The following is a 17,371-nucleotide window of genomic DNA, read 5'->3' as shown; positions in this document are numbered from 1 at the left end:
TTTTTTCACATAGAGAAGAATAGGATCCGCAGATTTACTAATGTTTGGTTTTAAAACTGACCAAGAAACGATGGAAAACCCACACAAACAGCAGTCGTGCCTGCGGCCGGCGACTTTGGGGGAAGCACGGCACCGATCACTATGATCTGCAGGCTTTGTTAGGATTCAAATAACAGAAAGTAGAAAAAAAAATTTAAAGATGCGTGAGGACCCCCTTCCTCCCCTAAATCAATAACTGCTCCCTGGACCTCTCAGCCTCGGCTGGCAATGAAAAACCGTAACGCTCAGGACTGCCCCAGCTGGGGCTGACACTATCGTGGGGAGACGCCTACCGCACACTGCACAGATTATAGTGACCTGTGCTTATGTTTGGAGGGGTTTCTTGTGTCCCCACTTTCCTCCCTCTAATGACAGGCAGATTGGCGCAGCCTCCTCCCCGCCATTTGCACGATCCTGCCGCATTCAGCCACCCTACAGCTCTGTCCATGTCTCACAGGTGGGGAAGGATGGAAGGACATCATACTGTCCCCATTTAGACAGAACAGTCCCAATTCCGGGGGCTCTCTCCTGATTTGGTATAACAGGTATATCAAAGCGGCCGGGAATGGTGCGTGTGACAAATGATGGGTGGTCTTTTGGGGGAGGTCCAGTGTGTTGCGAGTGCTTTGTCCTGGTTCCCCAGCTTGAACATGGAGGTATAGGATGTGTGTGATTGGATGGATCAGGTAAAGCCGCCTGTACCCTCCAGCCTCTGATCGCCACGAGCCGTGATGCAGGCCAGCCTCCCAGCAAGCGCCAGTTACATTTAGTCTAGGGGGAACGTACTTGGCTTTTAATACAAATAACATGTTTGTAGGAGCTGATTCTCATATCCCGATGTATCACGGCCAGCAGACTTACTGTCATAGAACGTTTATTTACATTACGTCTGAATATGTTTCCTGTGTGACTGTCACCAGCACCTAGTGGGTGTCCGCGTCTCGTTTACTCCGTGCAAAGATCACCGGACACCAGAATATTCCTCCTGATTATACTATAGGTTATTTCTACCACAGAGGGCGCTCTCATCCCATTAACTATTATTATTTCTCCTACGTCCAAGAGGATGCTGGGGACTCCAAAAGGACCATGGGGTATAGACGGGATCCGCAGGAGACATGGGCACTTTAAGACTTTAATGGGCATGAACTGGCTCCTCCCTCTATACCCCTCCTCCAGACCTCAGTTAGATTCTGTGCCCAGAGGAGACTGGTCACACACTAGGGGAGCTCTACAGAGTTTCTCTAAAAAATACTTTTGTTAGGTTTATTATTTTCAGGGTGCACTGCTGGCAACAGTCTCCCTGCTTCGTGGGGCTGAGGGGAGAGAAGCAGACCTACTTCTGTGAGTTCAAGGGCTCTGCTTCTTAGGCTACTGGACACCATTAGCTCCAGAGGGTCTGATCACTTGGTACGCCTAGCTGTTTGTTCCCGGAGCCGCGCCGCCATCCCCCTCACAGAGCCTGAAGTAAGAATCCGGGTGAGTAGCAGAAGCAAGAAGACTTCAGAGGCGGCAGAAGACTTCAGTTCTTCCTTGAGGTACCGCACAAGGCGCCATTGCTCCCACACACACAAGGCACTACATGGGTGCAGGGCGCAGGGGGGGCGCCCTGGGCAGCAATAAAACCTCTACTGAGACTGGCAAGTTGGTATCCATTGCATAGGCACTGTATACAGACCCCCGCCAGTATAAAGAAAAGCGGGACACAAGCGCGCCATTGAGGGGGCGGGGCTTCGTCCTCCAGCTCTAACCAGCGCCATTTTATCTCCACAGCTTGCTGCAGAGGCACTGCTCCCAGCCCTTCACTGCTGTCACAGTAACAGGGTGCAAAAACACAAGGGGGGGGGGGGGGGCACAGCAATTTGGTGTTGATTACTATTATATAAAAGCGCTTATAGGTCTGGGGCATTATTTAATTCTTCCAGACCGGTGAGGCGCTGGGTGTGAGCTGGCAAACTCCCTCTCTGTCTCTCTGAAGGGCCTTACTGTGGGTCTGTCCCCTATAGCCCAGTGTGTTTGTGGGTGTCGGTACGCGGGTGTCGACATGTCTGAGGCCGAATGCTCTTCCCAGGAGGAGGCTGTGGTGGGGGCTAAACAGAATGAGGGAGTGACTCCGTCGGCACTGCTGATTGGGTAGAGTGTGGCTTTGTTGCACAAGAGGTTGGACAAATCTGAGGCTCAGAACCAAGCATGGAGACAATCCATGGGAGATGTTTTGTCACAAGCTCAGACCCCCTCAAGGTCCCAGAAACGTTCATTTATCCAGATAGCAGACACAGATACCGACACGGATTCCGACTCCAGTGTAGACTATAATGATGCCAAGTTACATCCTAAAGTGGCTAAGAGTATTCAGTACATGATTGTGGCAATTAAAGATGTGTTACATATCACAGAAGACCCCACTGTCCCTGAGACAAGGGTCTGTATGTTTAAGGGAAAGAAACCTGAGGTAACGTTTCCTCCCTCTCATGAACTGAACGCTCTTTTTGAAGAAGCTTGGTAATCTCCTGACAAGAGACTACTGATTCCCAGGAGGATTTCTATGGCGTATCCATTTCCCTCGGGGGATAGGTTACGGGGGAATCCTCCCCTACGGTGGACAAAGCCCTGGCGCGTTTGTCCAAGAAGGTGGCGCTACCGTCCCCGGACACGGCAGCACTTAAAGATCCTGCCGATCGTAAGCAGGAAACTACCTTGAAATCTATTTATGTCACATCAGGGACGCTGCAGTCTATCTAAAGGACGCTGCAAGAGATATTGGCCTCTTGGCTTCAAGGGCCAATGCCATGGTAATCTCGGCTAGGAGGGCGTTGTGGATGCATCAATGGAATGGTGATGCTGATTCTAAAAAGGCTATGGAGGCTCTGCCCTTCAAAGGTGAAGTTTTGTTTGGTGAAGGCCTCGCGGACCTGGTATCTACAGCTACTGCGGGTAAGTCGTCCTTTTTGCCTTTTGTCCCTCCACAGCAAAAGAAAACCCCTCAATACCAGATGCAGTCCTTTCGGTCTCATAAATTCAGGAAAGGACGAGGGTCCTCTTTCCTTGCTGCTAGAGGTAAGGGAAAAGGAAAAAGATCGCCGGCTGTGGCAAGCTCCCAGGAGCAAAAGTCCTCCCCGGCTTCTGCCAAATCCACCGCATGACGCTGGGGCTCCGCTGCGGGAGTCCGCACCGGTGGGGGCGCGTCTTCAGCTCTTCAGTCAGGTCTGGGTTCACTCGGGCCTGGATCCTTGGGTGCTGGAAATTGTGACCCAAGGATACAAACTGGAGTTTCAAGACATGCCTCCGCACCGATTTTTCAAATCGGCCTTGTCAGGTTCTCTTCCAGAAAGTGAGGTAGTGTGTGCGGCAATACAAAAGCTGTGTCGGCAGCAAGTCCTTGTCGCGGTACCCCCGTTACAGCGGGGGGAAGGGTTTTATTCAACCCTGTTCGTGGTTCCGAAACCGGATGGCTCGGTCAGACCGATTCGGAACTTAAAATCCCTCAATCTGTATTTAAAAAGATTAAAATTCAAGATGGAATCTCTCCGAGCAGTGATATCCAGTCTGGAGGGGGGTGGGAGGGGGGATTTTATGGTGTCAGTCGACATAAAGGATGCTTACCTACATGTCCCCATATATCCTCCACATCAGGCGTTTCTGAGGTTCGCTGTTCAGGATTGTCACTACCAATTTCAGACGTTGCCGTATGGTCTTTCCACGGCTCCAAAGATTTTCACCAAGGTAATGGTGGAAATGATGATACTCTTGCGCAAGCAAGGGGTCACAATTATCCCGTACTTGGACGATCTCCTGATAAAGGCGAGATCACAGGAGCAGTTGCTAAAAAACGTTGCGCTCTCCCTGACAGTTCTGCAACAACATGGCTGGCTCCTAAATTTGACAAAGTCGCAGTTGATTCCGACAACACGACTGTCGTTTTTGGCCATGATTCTGGACACGAAACTACAGAGAATTTTTCTCCCATTGGAAAAAGCTCTGGAAATCCAGAACATGGTCAAGCAGCTTCTGAAACCGGCAAGAGTGTCGATTCATCGAGTGCTGGGGAAAATAGTGGCAGCCTACGAAGCCATTCCGTTTGGCAGGTTCCATGCAAGAACTTTTCAGTGGGACCTGTTGAACAAGTGGTCCGGGTCCCATCTACACATGCACTGGAAGATAAGCCTGTCCCCCAGGGCCAGGATTTCTCTCCTGTGGTGGCTCCAACTTTCTCACCTTCTAGAGGGTCGCAGGTTCGGGATCCAAGATTGGATCTTGGTGACCACGAATGCGAGTCTCCGAGGTTGGGGAGCAGTCACACAGGGGGTAAATTTCGAGGGAAAATGGTCAAGCCAAAAAGCATAAACATTCTGGAATTAAGGGCCATCTACAACGGCCTTCTACAAGGGGAACATCTGCTGCGCGGCCTACCCGTCCTGATTCAGTCGGACAACATAACAGCGGTGGCGCACATAAACCGCCAAGGCGGAACAAGGAGCAGAGCGGCGATGGCGGAGGCCACAAAGATTCTTCGCTTGGCGGAAAAACATGCAAGCGCTCTGTCAGCGGTCTTCATTCCAGGCATGGACAACTGGGAAGCAGATTTCCTCAGCAGACACGATCTCCATCCAGGAGAGTGGGGTCTTCATCAAGAGGTCTTTGCAGAAGTGACAGGTCGTTGGGGAATTCCTCAAATAGACATGATGGCGTCTCTCCTCAACAAGAAGCTTCAGGCATGTTGGGGGTAATTCCAAGTTGATTGCAGCAGGAAATTTTTTAGCAGTTGGGCAAAACCATGTGCACTGCAGGACGGGCAAATATAACATTTGCAGAGAGAGTTAGATTTGGGTGGGTTATTTTGTTTCTGTGCAGGGTAAATACTGGCTGCTTTATTTTTACACTGCAATTTAGATTGCAGATTGAACTCACCACACCCAAATCTAACTCTCTCTGCACATGTTATATTTGCCTCCCCTGCAGTTCACATGGTTTTGCCCAACTGCTAACAAAGTTCCTGCTGCGGTCAACTCAGAATTACCCCCATTGTTCCAAGTCGAGGGACCCTCAGGCAGTAGCTGTGGACGCTCTAGTGACACCGTGGGTGTTTCAGTCGGTCTATGTATTCCCTCCACTTCCTCTCATCCCAAAGGTGATAAGGATCATAAGAAGAACAAGGGTTCAGGCGATACTCGTTGTTCCAGATTGGCCACGGAGGGTCTGGTATCCGGATCTTCAGGAATTGCTCATAGGAGATCCCTGGCCTCTTCCTCTAAGAGAGGATCTATTACAGCAGGGGCCGTGCGTGTTCCAAGACTTACCACGGTTGCGTTTGACGGCATGGCGGTTGAACGCCAAATCCTAGCTCGAAAGGGTATTCCCGGAGAGGTCATCCCCACTCAACTGAAAGCTAGAAAGGAGGTAACGGCGAAGCATTACCACCGTATTTGGAGAAAATATGAGTCTTGGTGCGAATCCAAGAAGGCGCCTACAGAAGAATTTCAGCTGAGTCGTTTTCTCCATTTTTTTGCAAGCTGGTGTGGAAGCGGGTCTTAACTTAGGCTCCATTAAAGTGCAGATCTCGGCCTTATCTATTTTCTTTCAAAAGGAATTGGCCTCACTTCCAGAAGTACAGACTTTCGTGAAGGGCGTGCTGCACATCCAGCCTCCATTTGTGCCCCCGGTGGCACCATGAGACCTTAACGTGGTGTTACAGTTCCTAGCGTCACATTGGTTTGAACCTTTACAAAAGGTTGAGTTGAAATTTCTGACTTTGAAAGTGGTCATGCTATTGGCCTTGGCGTCCGCAAGGCGGGTGTCAGAGTTGGCGGCTTTGTCTCACAAAAGCCCCTACTTGGTTTTCCATGTAGATAGAGCGGAGTTGAGGACTCGTCAACAATTTCTCCCAAAGGTGGTTTCTTCGTTTCACATGAACCAACCTATTGTGGTACCTGTGGCTACTGAAGCCTTGGCTGAGTCAAAGTCTCTCGATGTGGTCAGAGCTTTGAAAATTTATGTAGCCAGAACGGCTCGTATTAGGAAAACAGAGGCGCTGTTTTTCCTGTATGCTTCCAACAAGGTTGGGGCTCCTGCTTCTAAGCAGACTATTGCACGCTGGATCTGTAATACGATACAGCACGCTCATTATACGTCTGGATTGCCGTTACTGAAATCGGTGAAGGCCCATTCCACTAGGAGGGTGGGCTCGTCTTGGGTGGCTGCCCGGGGTGTCTCTGCGTTACAACTTTGCCGAGCAGCTACTTGGTCGGGTTCAAACACTTTTGCAAAATTCTACAAGTTTGATACCCTGGCTGATGAGGACCTCATGCTTGCTAAATCGGTGCTGCAGAGTCATCCGCACTCTCCCGCCCGGTCTGGAGCTTTGGTATAGACCCCATGGTCCTTTTGGAGTCCCCAGCATCCTCTAGGACGTAGGAGAAAATAGGATTGTAATAACTACCGGTAAATCCTTTTCTCTTAGTCCGTAGAGGATGCTGGGTGCCTGTCCCAGTGCGGACTTTTTTCTGCAGTACTTGTTAATGGTTATTGCTTTTGTTACACAAAGGTTGTGTTTGGTAAGGGTCAGCCTGTTGCTGATCTCTTTGGTTCACACTGTTACCTGGTTTTAGTTAAATGCCACGTTGTACGGTGTGTATGGTGTGGGCTGGTATGTGTCTCACCCTTAGTTTAAAAAAATCCTTTTCCTCGAAATGTCCGTCTCCTCTGGGCACAGTTCCTATAACTGAGGTCTGGAGGAGGGGCATAGAGGGAGGAGCCAGTTCACACCCATTAAAGTCTTAAAGTGCCCATGTCTCCTGCGGATCCCATCTATACCCTATGGTCCTTTTGGAGTCCTCAGCATCCTCTACGGACTAAGAGAAAAGGATTTACTGGCAGGTATTAAAAACCTATTTATTATTATTATTATTATTATGCTGTGTTTTACACTAAGGGAATCCTGACACAATGGCACCAAACAGGAGGTAAAGTCCCGTTCAAAAGAGCTTGCAATCAAATTCCGGGAAGTGTGGTTGCTGGGACAGGTGGGGTTGGATTAAATAAGGGGCCAAATGTGGACCCCAGGAGCAGAATTTGAGCCTTGTTAGCAAATGTAACATAATTTCAACAGACGATTCGTTACTGATTAATGTTGAGTAGAACAGAATCATTAGGTGTAAATAATCTGCAGCGGGAGTGTAATACTCTGATTATCACCATGTGTCGCTCTGCAGAAAACACTGACCCCTCTCTCTCCGTCTCTTCATTATCATTATCAGGAAATTGATGGAAAATCTCTTCTGCTTATGACCCGGAACGATGTACTAACCGGACTGTCACTAAAGCTGGGCCCCGCGCTGAAGATCTACGAGTATCACGTGAAAGCGCTGCAGACGCAGCACCTGAAGAGCGGCTCTCCGTAACGCAGGGAGGAAATGTTCCTTATGTGGCCGCAACGCATTTATTTTGTTTGATCGCCACTAAGCCGAATCGTCAGACAATCCAAGCCAAATATAAACTCTACGCCGACCGAGGGACGGAACACGGCGACCTGCTGGACGCTCTCCGGGCCGTGCGTTACCCAATAGCAAGAGGACAGGACTCTTCTGTATGTTGTGATTTGCAGGAAAGACAGAGAACTCAGTCGTTATGTACATAAAAAAAATATTTTTAGAGATGTGCGCACAGCCATTTCCAGGGAATCTGCCTGTTTCCGGATTCACGTTACTTCTGAGTATAATGGGCCTCATTCAGACCCGATCGCACGCTGCATTTTTTCACAGCCGTGCGATCGGCTCTGTACTGCGCATGCTTGTGACCCGCAATGCGCAGGTGCATCGGCCGCCGTCGCCGGGCAGCGACGAAACGAACGAAGAAAGCGATCGCAAGAAGATTGACAGGAAGGCGGCGTTCGTGGGCGGCAACTCACCGTTTTCTGGGAGTGTCCGGAAAAACTCAGGCGTGACCGGCCGTTTCCAGGGAGGGTTCCTGACGTCCGCAACATCCCGGATCGTCGCAGCGGCTGAGTAAATCCTGGGCTGTGCAGAGACTGCACAAACCTCTCTGCACAGCCGATCGCACCCCTGCACAGCGATTACCCCCTCCCCTGTAGGCGGCGATTACCTGGTCGCAACAGTGCAAAAAGTAGCCTTCGTGTGACCAGGTCTGAATTAGGCCCAATGAACGGAACAGCTGCAATGACTTGGAACTTGTCCCACAGGCAAATGAACCGGGAATGTCAGTTATTGTAAAATAGGGGCAAATGGAATGGTGGGGCAATTGGTAGACAACAAACCTTGCCCCCCTCAGATTGAGTACCGTGTACCCTAAGTATTAGATTGCATCAATTAAATGCAGGCGTTACTGTACTATAGAGCTTTAATAGTGCCCAGCAACAGACCGTGGAGGAAACCATTTGTGGGTGCACCATATTCAGCACAAAGTGCCTTGTGTCTCTAGAATTATTGGGCGTTATATTGGCCCGGTGATGTCGCTAGCTCCTAGCAAATCGTCTGATTGAAACAATACACAATATGGCTGACTCTAGTGTCCGGAGGTGACCGTAATTCCATCCAGACCTCTGTACTAAAGCCGAGTGTTTTACTATTGGTTCCATTTCTCAAAAGCGGTGCACCAGTCTAATTAAGGGACACTGCATTGCAACACAAGGAATTGTGGGGCATGACCTACACAGACGGCACACTGAACGAGCGCATTGCGTGACAGGTTACGCTGTGACCGTCGCACTTCCAATATAGGACTTCCTTACTGGCAGACCAGAATCTCTCAAGGCTACGTCCAAACAGAACATTTCGTGAGGTGTTTTGGTTAAGTGTAGGAGCGCGTCGGCTCTTGGTGCGTGCAACGCGCCTCTGTGCGGACATTCCTGAAGGCGCAGTTTCAGTTGATCTAATATTGCAGACTTTGTACATATTTTCTTCCAGCTATAATTACACTTTGCTCTCTAAGGACTTTCAGGAAGACAATCGTGTGGCACACAGAACATTTTGTAGTTCATTTTTTACTAAGGGCGTAAACTTAGACATTATTTCCTGCTTGTCTCATAGCTGAGGCGGCCATTTTGTGAGCTCAGGCAATATCTGGCCAATCCGTGCCATTGGTTTTCAGCGAACCGATAGGCTGCACTCTCGTGGTACTGCTTTAGCCCGCCCAATGGCTGCCTCTACCGATCAGCCGAGCGCTGCACCCTATTGTGTTTGTGTTGATAGGAGGTATAAATACAGGTGTGAACGTATTCTGGGCCTTCAGCGAGAGACAGGTATTTTTGCAGCGTGTGAGACGATTCTCTCCTGTGTAATGCTAAATATAGATATATTTTTCCCCCAAAAAAATCTAAGAAACACTTTGTAGTGGGAGTCTTCGGCCGGCGCCTCCCGGCAGTTGCGTCGGCCTGTTTTATTTCTAGGGTATCCGGCTAATGTGCTGGAGAACTGACAATCTAAATATTACTCACATGCTTATTGTACAGCGGGAGCACCCGGCGCCATTTTGTGTTCATGAGGATATATATTACAGAGCAGGAACTGGTCCCCTTATTGGTGTGTGGTAAGGGATTAGACTGTAAGCTCCTCTGCACAGGGACTGGAGTGAATCATTACGTATTCTCTGCGTAATAAAGGTGTGTAATACGTCTGCAGCTTGGAGCGCAATGTATAGTATGGTGCAGTTTCTACGTAAGAGGCTGGACTTGTGGCCCGACATGCGCGTCTCTGTACAGCGCGTAGGCACCGGGCGCTCTCAGATCTGCTATCGGGGATCTATAAGCTGGGAACTGATGGATGGTAGGTCTCTGGTCTCTCAGTAATTCATTTTCTAAAAGGCTTATTTTATAATATAGTGCAGATGGCCGCCGCAGCAAATAGGAGGCCCTAGCCCCCCCATGTATGACGGGAACGCAGGCTAAGCGCGGGCTCCTGCCACCGTGTTCTCATTACAGCGCAGATGTCTCCACAGCCTGTGAGCAGAACCTCCCTGTGTGTGGGTCACATCTTCCTGATGCCCTAGGGGTAGAGCGGGCACCTGCGGACCCTGATATACCATATCTTACATACCTGTATGTATGCTGTGTGTGGGTCACATCTTACTGATGCCTCAGGGGTAGAGCGGGCACCTGCGGACACAGATATACCATATCTTACATATCTGTGTGTGGGTCACATCTTACTGATGCCCCAGGGGTAGAGCGGGCACCTGCGGACCCTGATATATCATATCTTACATACCTGTATGTATGCTATGTGTGGGTCACATCTTACTGATGCCCCAGGGGTAGAGCGGGCACCTGCGGACCCTGATATACCATATCTTACATACCTGTATGTATGCTATGTGTGGGTCACATCTTACTGATGCCCCAGGGGTAGAGCGGGCACCTGCGGACCCTGATATACCATATCTTACATACCTGTATGTATGCTGTGTGTGGGTCACATCTTACTGATGCCCCAGGGGTAGAGCGGGCACCTGCGGACACTGATAAACCATATCTTACATACCTGTATGTATGCTGTGTGTTGGTCACATCTTACTGATGCCCCAGGGGTAGAGCGGGCACCTGCGGACACTGATAAACCATATCTTGCATACCTGTATGTATGCTGTGTGTTGGTCACATCTTACTGATGCCCCAGGGGTAGAGCGGGCACCTGCGGACACTGATATACCATATCTTACATACCTGTATGTATGCTGTGTGTGGGTCACGTCTTACTGATGCCCCAGGGGTAGAGCGGGCACCTGCGGACCCTGATATACCATATCTTACATACCTGTATGTATGCTGTGTGTGGGTCACATCTTACTGATGCCCCAGGGGTAGAGCGGGCACCTGCGGACACTGATATACCATATCTTACATACCTGTATGTATGCTGTGTGTGGGTCACATCTTACTGATGCCCCAGGGGTAGAGCGGGCACCTGCGGACACTGATATACCATATCTTACATACCTGTATGTATGCTGTGTGTGGGTCACATCTTACTGATGCCCCAGGGGTAGAGCGGGCACCTGCGGACACTGATATACCATATCTTACATACCTGTATGTATGCTGTGTGTGGGTCACATCTTACCGATGCCCCAGGGGTAGAGCGGGCACCTGCGGACCCTGATATACCATATATTACATACCTGTATGTATGCTGTGTGTGGGTCACATCTTACTGATGCCCCAGGGGTAGAGCGGGCACCTGCGGACACTGATATACCATATCTTACATACCTGTATGTATGCTGTGTGTGGGTCACATCTTACTGATGCCCCAGGGGTAGAGCGGGCACCTGTGGACACTGATATACCATATCTTACATACCTGTATGTATGCTGTGTGTGGGTCACATCTTACTGATGCCCCAGGGGTAGAGCGGGCACCTGCGGACACTAATATACAATATATTACATACCTGTATGTATGCTGTGTGTGGGTCACATCTTACTGATGCCCCAGGGGTAGAGCGGGCACCTGCGGACACTGATATACCATATCTTGCATACCTGTATGTATGCTGTGGGCGATTTCTCGTGTCCATGTTTCCTCCAATTACAGTTTAGTACATGTTACCTATAAAATGGCTTTGTATGATAGCTTACTATACATGCGCGCTCCCTCCGCGCGTGTTGTGCGCTCCCTCCGCGCGTGTTATGCGCTCCCTCCGCGCGTGCTGCTAATTGCTCTGCTTTACTGAATAAGCCTCTGGAATTTGCTCTGAGTTTTTCTTATTGTTTTTTTTTGGGGGGGGGGGGACTGGCAGCAAAGTTATTATATTATTATTATTATTATAGCAGAATGCTCTGCTTCCTGCGCTCCTGGAAGGCAGAATTCACGTGATGAATGTTCTGCCCGCCGTCTCTTGCTGGTGTTCTGTGTCTGTGTTACCCGCGGGTCTCCCGGCTTTGCGGAGTTTTACGTAAGACGTTTTCCAGCGCTATTTCTGATTTTGTACAGATGATTTTATACAGCGACACACGGCGGGTCTGGTGCGAGATAAGACTTGTAGATCCGGTACCTTTATTGTACGACCTTTAAACCTAAAATGGACCTAAGGCCTAAAAGCGCTATTAATAGCAGACAGAAATATATATTAATGCTCCCATCGTACCGACTGTTGTGCCGCTGAGCGCAAACTATTCTCTGCGCTTAGTGCTCCATTCATGTACGGGCCTTTGCCCACGGCATCAACATCCGCTTGTAACATTTTGTACCACAAGTAAATGGGACACTGACCCTGTGGCCACTGGCATTTGCAGATGGGGCCGTGTGCGGTTTTTCTGTCGTCTGTTCCATGCACTTGGCGCACACCGCAGGAGAATGCGACGGAGTCAGTGGGTTGTCTTCCATTGTGAGCACACGCTGGCATTAGTGCCAGGCTCGTGGGTGAAGGCTGAACGAGGCACGTGGTCCGGTGAGAGCGTTAATACAGAGAGAGAGCAGACGTAACCAGAACTATTCCAGTGACAATCAGCCGATACATGGGACCCCGTAACTTCCCTGATAATGGTGCTTCAATATTCCTGGTGCTGAAACCTCACAAGAAATAAATGTATTTTATTACATAGAAGTGATAGGATCCTGTTATTGCTGCGGAATAAATGTATATTATGGCATCAACGCCTTGTACTGTGGTCCCTGGTTCCAGCTTCCTGGAGATACTGTCTGCTCATGACATCACCTGCTCACTGCACAAAATACACGGGGGAGTCGCGCTATTATCACCGCCCCCTACATGTGACATCGGCAGCGTGTAGACCATTAAGTACGTCACGTGTTCTGCGCTGGCGTGGTGGGTATATAAGGTGTGTGATAGGCCGAATGCACGCACATCACTCGTTGCTGTCATGGGTAAAAGGGGCGATTTATCAGAGTTGCAGAAAGGGATGATTATCGGCTTTCGGGACAAGGGTGGCAATTTCTGACACAGCGCAGTGTGTGACCTGTCCGCGTGCTGCTGCAGTGACGTTGTATCGTGACTGGACCATTGCAAATAACCGGCGTGAAAACTGCGGAGCCACACGTGCCATTGATGTGAGAGGTGAACGTCGGCTACAAAGGTGCGTGAGAGCCGACCGACGCGCTACAGCGGAGCAGCTCACCGACACAGTGACCCTGGGGGCTACCAGACGTGTGTCTATAGTGACAGTTCAGCCTTCTAGCTGCTGTCCGCGCCGCACACGGCGGTTACTCTGGGTATTAGCTGTCCGTCATAATAATGTGACTCCACCTGCTGGGCATTTATTTCTCAGCACAGCTATTTACTAACATTCCCTATATACAACATATTATAGAACCTAGTATAACATTCTGTGTGACCCCACAGTTTAGTCACTGCTGTCAGTCGCTCCGCCAGAGTCACCTTCTCCGGCCTGACCGGGCATGGGGCCCTGTTACTGCAATTGGCAGATGTGCGCTGGCGGGCAGAGAGTGACTCTTTGTCATACACACTTACACAAACAATCAGCATCTTTAGCAAGCGTGTCACATTTTACCAATCAACATCCATTATCCAGGGGGCCAGGTAACCAATCAGCATTCCGGTTCTGACGGAAGCTGTAGACATCTGACCACCTGATCAATCAGTTCCAATCGCAATTCAGCTAAAGTGTTACAATGAGTCCAGAATCACGTTGCAGAAGTTCTGTTGTTCCAGCAGCAAAACGTGGGGAAGATTGTGCGATATACTGTACTATGACCGGAACATAGAGGGGCTTATGTAATATCCTGCCAGGTGCAGGCTGTGCGGGAATTCCGGCGAGTGTGTCCATCTTATTAAAGCGGCAGTCATTTATAGGGCAAAACCAACTTGGTTTTGGCTGGTTTTGCTGCTTTAAGAATATGGGCAAACTTGCCGTAATTCCCGCACAGCCTTCATCTCGCAGGATATTACATAAGCCCTGGAAAAAAGGTACACTGTCACAATACAGACAGACTACACACTGATACCATGACACAGCGCCACCTGCTGACCCACCAGCATAGCTTCCAAGCAACACTTAGCCTGTAGCTGTTGCTATACTCCAGCAAATCATCTGTGATTAACTTCTACTATATAAAGCAACACAAATGAAAATAGCATCCATCATCGGTCGTGTCATGTATATGCAGAAAACTGGGAGACCCCTGTGTCGTGAAGACCCTCGCCCCCATGTTTCTTGTATTCCCCAGGAGGGGGGGAATACTTTTTCTCTAACGTCCTAGTGGATGCTGGGGACTCCGAAAGGACCATGGGGAATAGCGGCTCCGCAGGAGACTGGGCACAAAGTAAAAGCTTTAGGACTACCTGGTGTGCACTGGCTCCTCCCCTATGACCCTCCTCCAAGCCTCAGTTAAGATTTTGTGCCCGAACGAGAAGGGTGCAATCTAGGTGGCTCTCCTGAGCTGCTTAGAGTAAAAGTTTAAATAGGTTTTTTTTATTTTCAGTGAGACCTGCTGGCAACAGGCTCACTGCATCGAGGGACTAAGGGGAGAAGAAGCGAACTCACCTGCGTGCAGAGTGGATTGGGCTTCTTAGGCTACTGGACATTAGCTCCAGAGGGACGATCACAGGCCCAGCCATGGATGGGTCCCGGAGCCGCGCCGCCGGCCCCCTTACAGAGCCAGAAGACAGAAGAGGTCCGGAAAATCGGCGGCAGAAGACGTCCTGTCTTCAATAAGGTAGCGCACAGCACCGCAGCTGTGCGCCATTGCTCTCAGCACACTTCACACTCCGGTCACTGAGGGTGCAGGGCGCTGGGGGGGGGCGCCCTGGGACGCAATGAAAATACCTTAAATGGCTAAAAATACATCACATATAGCTCCTGGGCTATATGGATGTATTTAACCCCTGCCAGTTTTCCACAAAAAAGCGGGAGAAAGGCCGCCGAAAAAGGGGCGGAGCCTATCTCCTCAGCACACAAGCGCCATTTTTTCCTCACAGCTCCGTTGGAGGAAGGCTCCCTGACTCTCACCTGCAGTCCTGCACAACAGAAACAGGGTAAAACAAGAGAGGGGGGGGCACTAAATTGGCATATTAATATATACAGCAGCTATATTAGGGAAAAACACTTATATAAGGTTATCCCTGTATATATATATAGCGCTCTGGTGTGTGCTGGCAAACTCTCCCTCTGTCTCCCCAAAGGGCTAGTGGGGTCCTGTCCTCTATCAGAGCATTCCCTGTGTGTGTGCTGTGTGTCGGTACGCTGTGTCGACATGTATGAGGAGGAAAATGGTGTGGAGGCGGAGCAATTGCCTGTGTTAGTGATGTCACCCCCTACGGAGTCGACACCTGACTGGATGGTCTTATGGAAAGAATTACGTGATAGTGTCGGCACTTTACAAAAGACTGTTGACGACATGAGACAGCCGGCAAATCAGTTAATACCTGTACAGGCGTCTCAAACACCGTCAGGGGCTATAAAACGCCCGTTACCTCAGGTCGATACAGACACTGACACGGACACTGACTCCAGTGTCGACGGTGAGGAAACAAACGTATTTTCCAGTAGGGCCACACGTTACATGATCACGGCAATGAAGGAGGTTTTGAACATTTCTGATACTACAAGTACCACAAAAAAGGGTATTATGTGGGGTGTGAAAAAACTACCCGTAGTTTTTCCTGAATCAGATGAATTAAATGAGGTGTGTGATGAAGCGTGGGTTTCCCCTGATAAAAAACTGCTAATTTCTAAAAAATTATTGGCATTATACCCTTTCCCACCAGAGGTTAGGGCGCGTTGGGAAACACCCCCTAGCGTAGATAAGGCGCTCACACGCTTATCAAAACAAGTGGCGTTACCGTCCCCTGATACGGCCGCCCTCAAGGAACCAGCTGATAGGAAGCTGGAAAATATCCTTAAAAGTATATACACACATACTGGTATTATACTGCGACCAGCAATCGCCTCAGCCTGGATGTGCAGTGCTGGGGTGGCTTGGTCGGATTCCCTGACTGAAAATATTGATACCCTGGACAGGGACAATATATTATTGACTATAGAGCATTTAAAGGATGCATTTCTATATATGCGAGATGCACAGAGGGATATTTGCACTCTGGCATCAAGAGTAAGTGCGATGTCCATTTCTGCCAGAAGAGGATTATGGACGCGACAGTGGTCAGGGGATGCGGATTCCAAACGGCATATGGAAGTATTGCCGTATAAAGGGGAGGAGTTATTTGGGGTCGGTCTATCGGACCTGGTGGCCACGGCAACGGCTGGAAAATCCACCTTTTTACCCCAAGTCACCTCGCAGCAGAAAAAGATACCGTCTTTTCAGGCTCAGTCCTTTCGTCCCCATAAGGGCAAGCGGGCAAAAGGCCACTCATATCTGCCCCGGGGCAGAGGAAGGGGAAAAAGACTGCAGCAAACAGCCTCTTCCCACGAACAGAAGCCCTCCCCCGCTTCTGCCAAGTCCTCAGCATGACGCTGGGGCCTTACAAGCGGACTCAGGCACGGTGGGGGCCCGTCTCAAGAATTTCAGCGCGCAGTGGGCACACTCGCAAGTGGACCCCTGGATCCTGCAGGTAGTATCTCAGGGGTACAAATTGGAATTCGAGACGTCTCCCCCTCGCCGGTTCCTGAAGTCTGCTTTACCAACGTCTCCCCCCGACAGGAAGGCGGTATTGGAAGCCATTCACAAGCTGTATTTCCAGCAGGTGATAATCAAGGTACCCCTCCTACAACAGGGAAAGGGGTATTATTCCACGCTGTTTGTGGTACCGAAGCCGGACGGCTCGGTGAGACCCATTTTAAATCTGAAATCCTTGAACACTTACATAAAAAGGTTCAAGTTCAAGATGGAGTCACTCAGAGCAGTGATAGCGAACCTGGAAGAAGGGGACTATATGGTGTCTCTGGACATCAAGGATGCTTACCTCCATGTCCCAATTTGCCCTTCTCACCAAGGGTACCTCAGGTTTGTGGTACAGAACTGTCACTATCAGTTTCAGACGCTGCCGTTTGGATTGTCCACGGCACCCCGGGTCTTTACCAAGGTAATGGCCGAAATGATGATTCTTCTTCGAAAAAAAGGCGTCTTAATTATCCCTTACTTGGACGATCTCCTGATAAGGGCAAGATCCAGAGAACAGTTAGAGGTCGGAGTAGCACTATCTCAAGTAGTACTACGACAGCACGGATGGATTCTAAATATTCCAAAATCACAGCTGATTCCGACGACACGTCTGCTGTTCCTAGGGATGATTCTGGACACAGTACAGAAAAAGGTGTTTCTCCCGGAGGAGAAAGCCAAGGAGTTATCCGACCTAGTCAGGAACCTCCTAAGACCAGGCCAAGTGTCAGTACATCAATGCACAAGGGTCCTGGGAAAGATGGTGGCTTCTTACGAAGCGATTC

At 49.7% G+C, this 17,371-nt stretch overlaps 1 protein-coding gene across 2 annotated transcripts in view; it reads left to right on the top strand.

Moving 5' to 3' along the window:
* SAMD13 (sterile alpha motif domain containing 13) overlaps positions 1 to 12,644 on the top strand; it is a 49,059-nt gene extending 36,415 nt beyond the window's left edge. For both annotated transcript variants that reach the window (XM_063938968.1, XM_063938969.1), the window contains exon 4: positions 7,293 to 12,644. In XM_063938968.1, coding sequence (XP_063795038.1) covers positions 7,293 to 7,436 — 144 coding nt within the window. In that variant the 3' untranslated portion in view covers positions 7,437 to 12,644. The remainder of the gene's footprint in view (positions 1 to 7,292) is intronic.
* Positions 12,645 to 17,371: the final 4,727 nt, after the last annotated feature.

This window comes from Pseudophryne corroboree, chromosome 9 (genome assembly GCF_028390025.1).
Source record: "Pseudophryne corroboree isolate aPseCor3 chromosome 9, aPseCor3.hap2, whole genome shotgun sequence".
Lineage (NCBI taxonomy): Eukaryota > Metazoa > Chordata > Amphibia > Anura > Myobatrachidae > Pseudophryne > Pseudophryne corroboree.
This window is presented reverse-complemented; position numbering and strand designations above follow the sequence as displayed.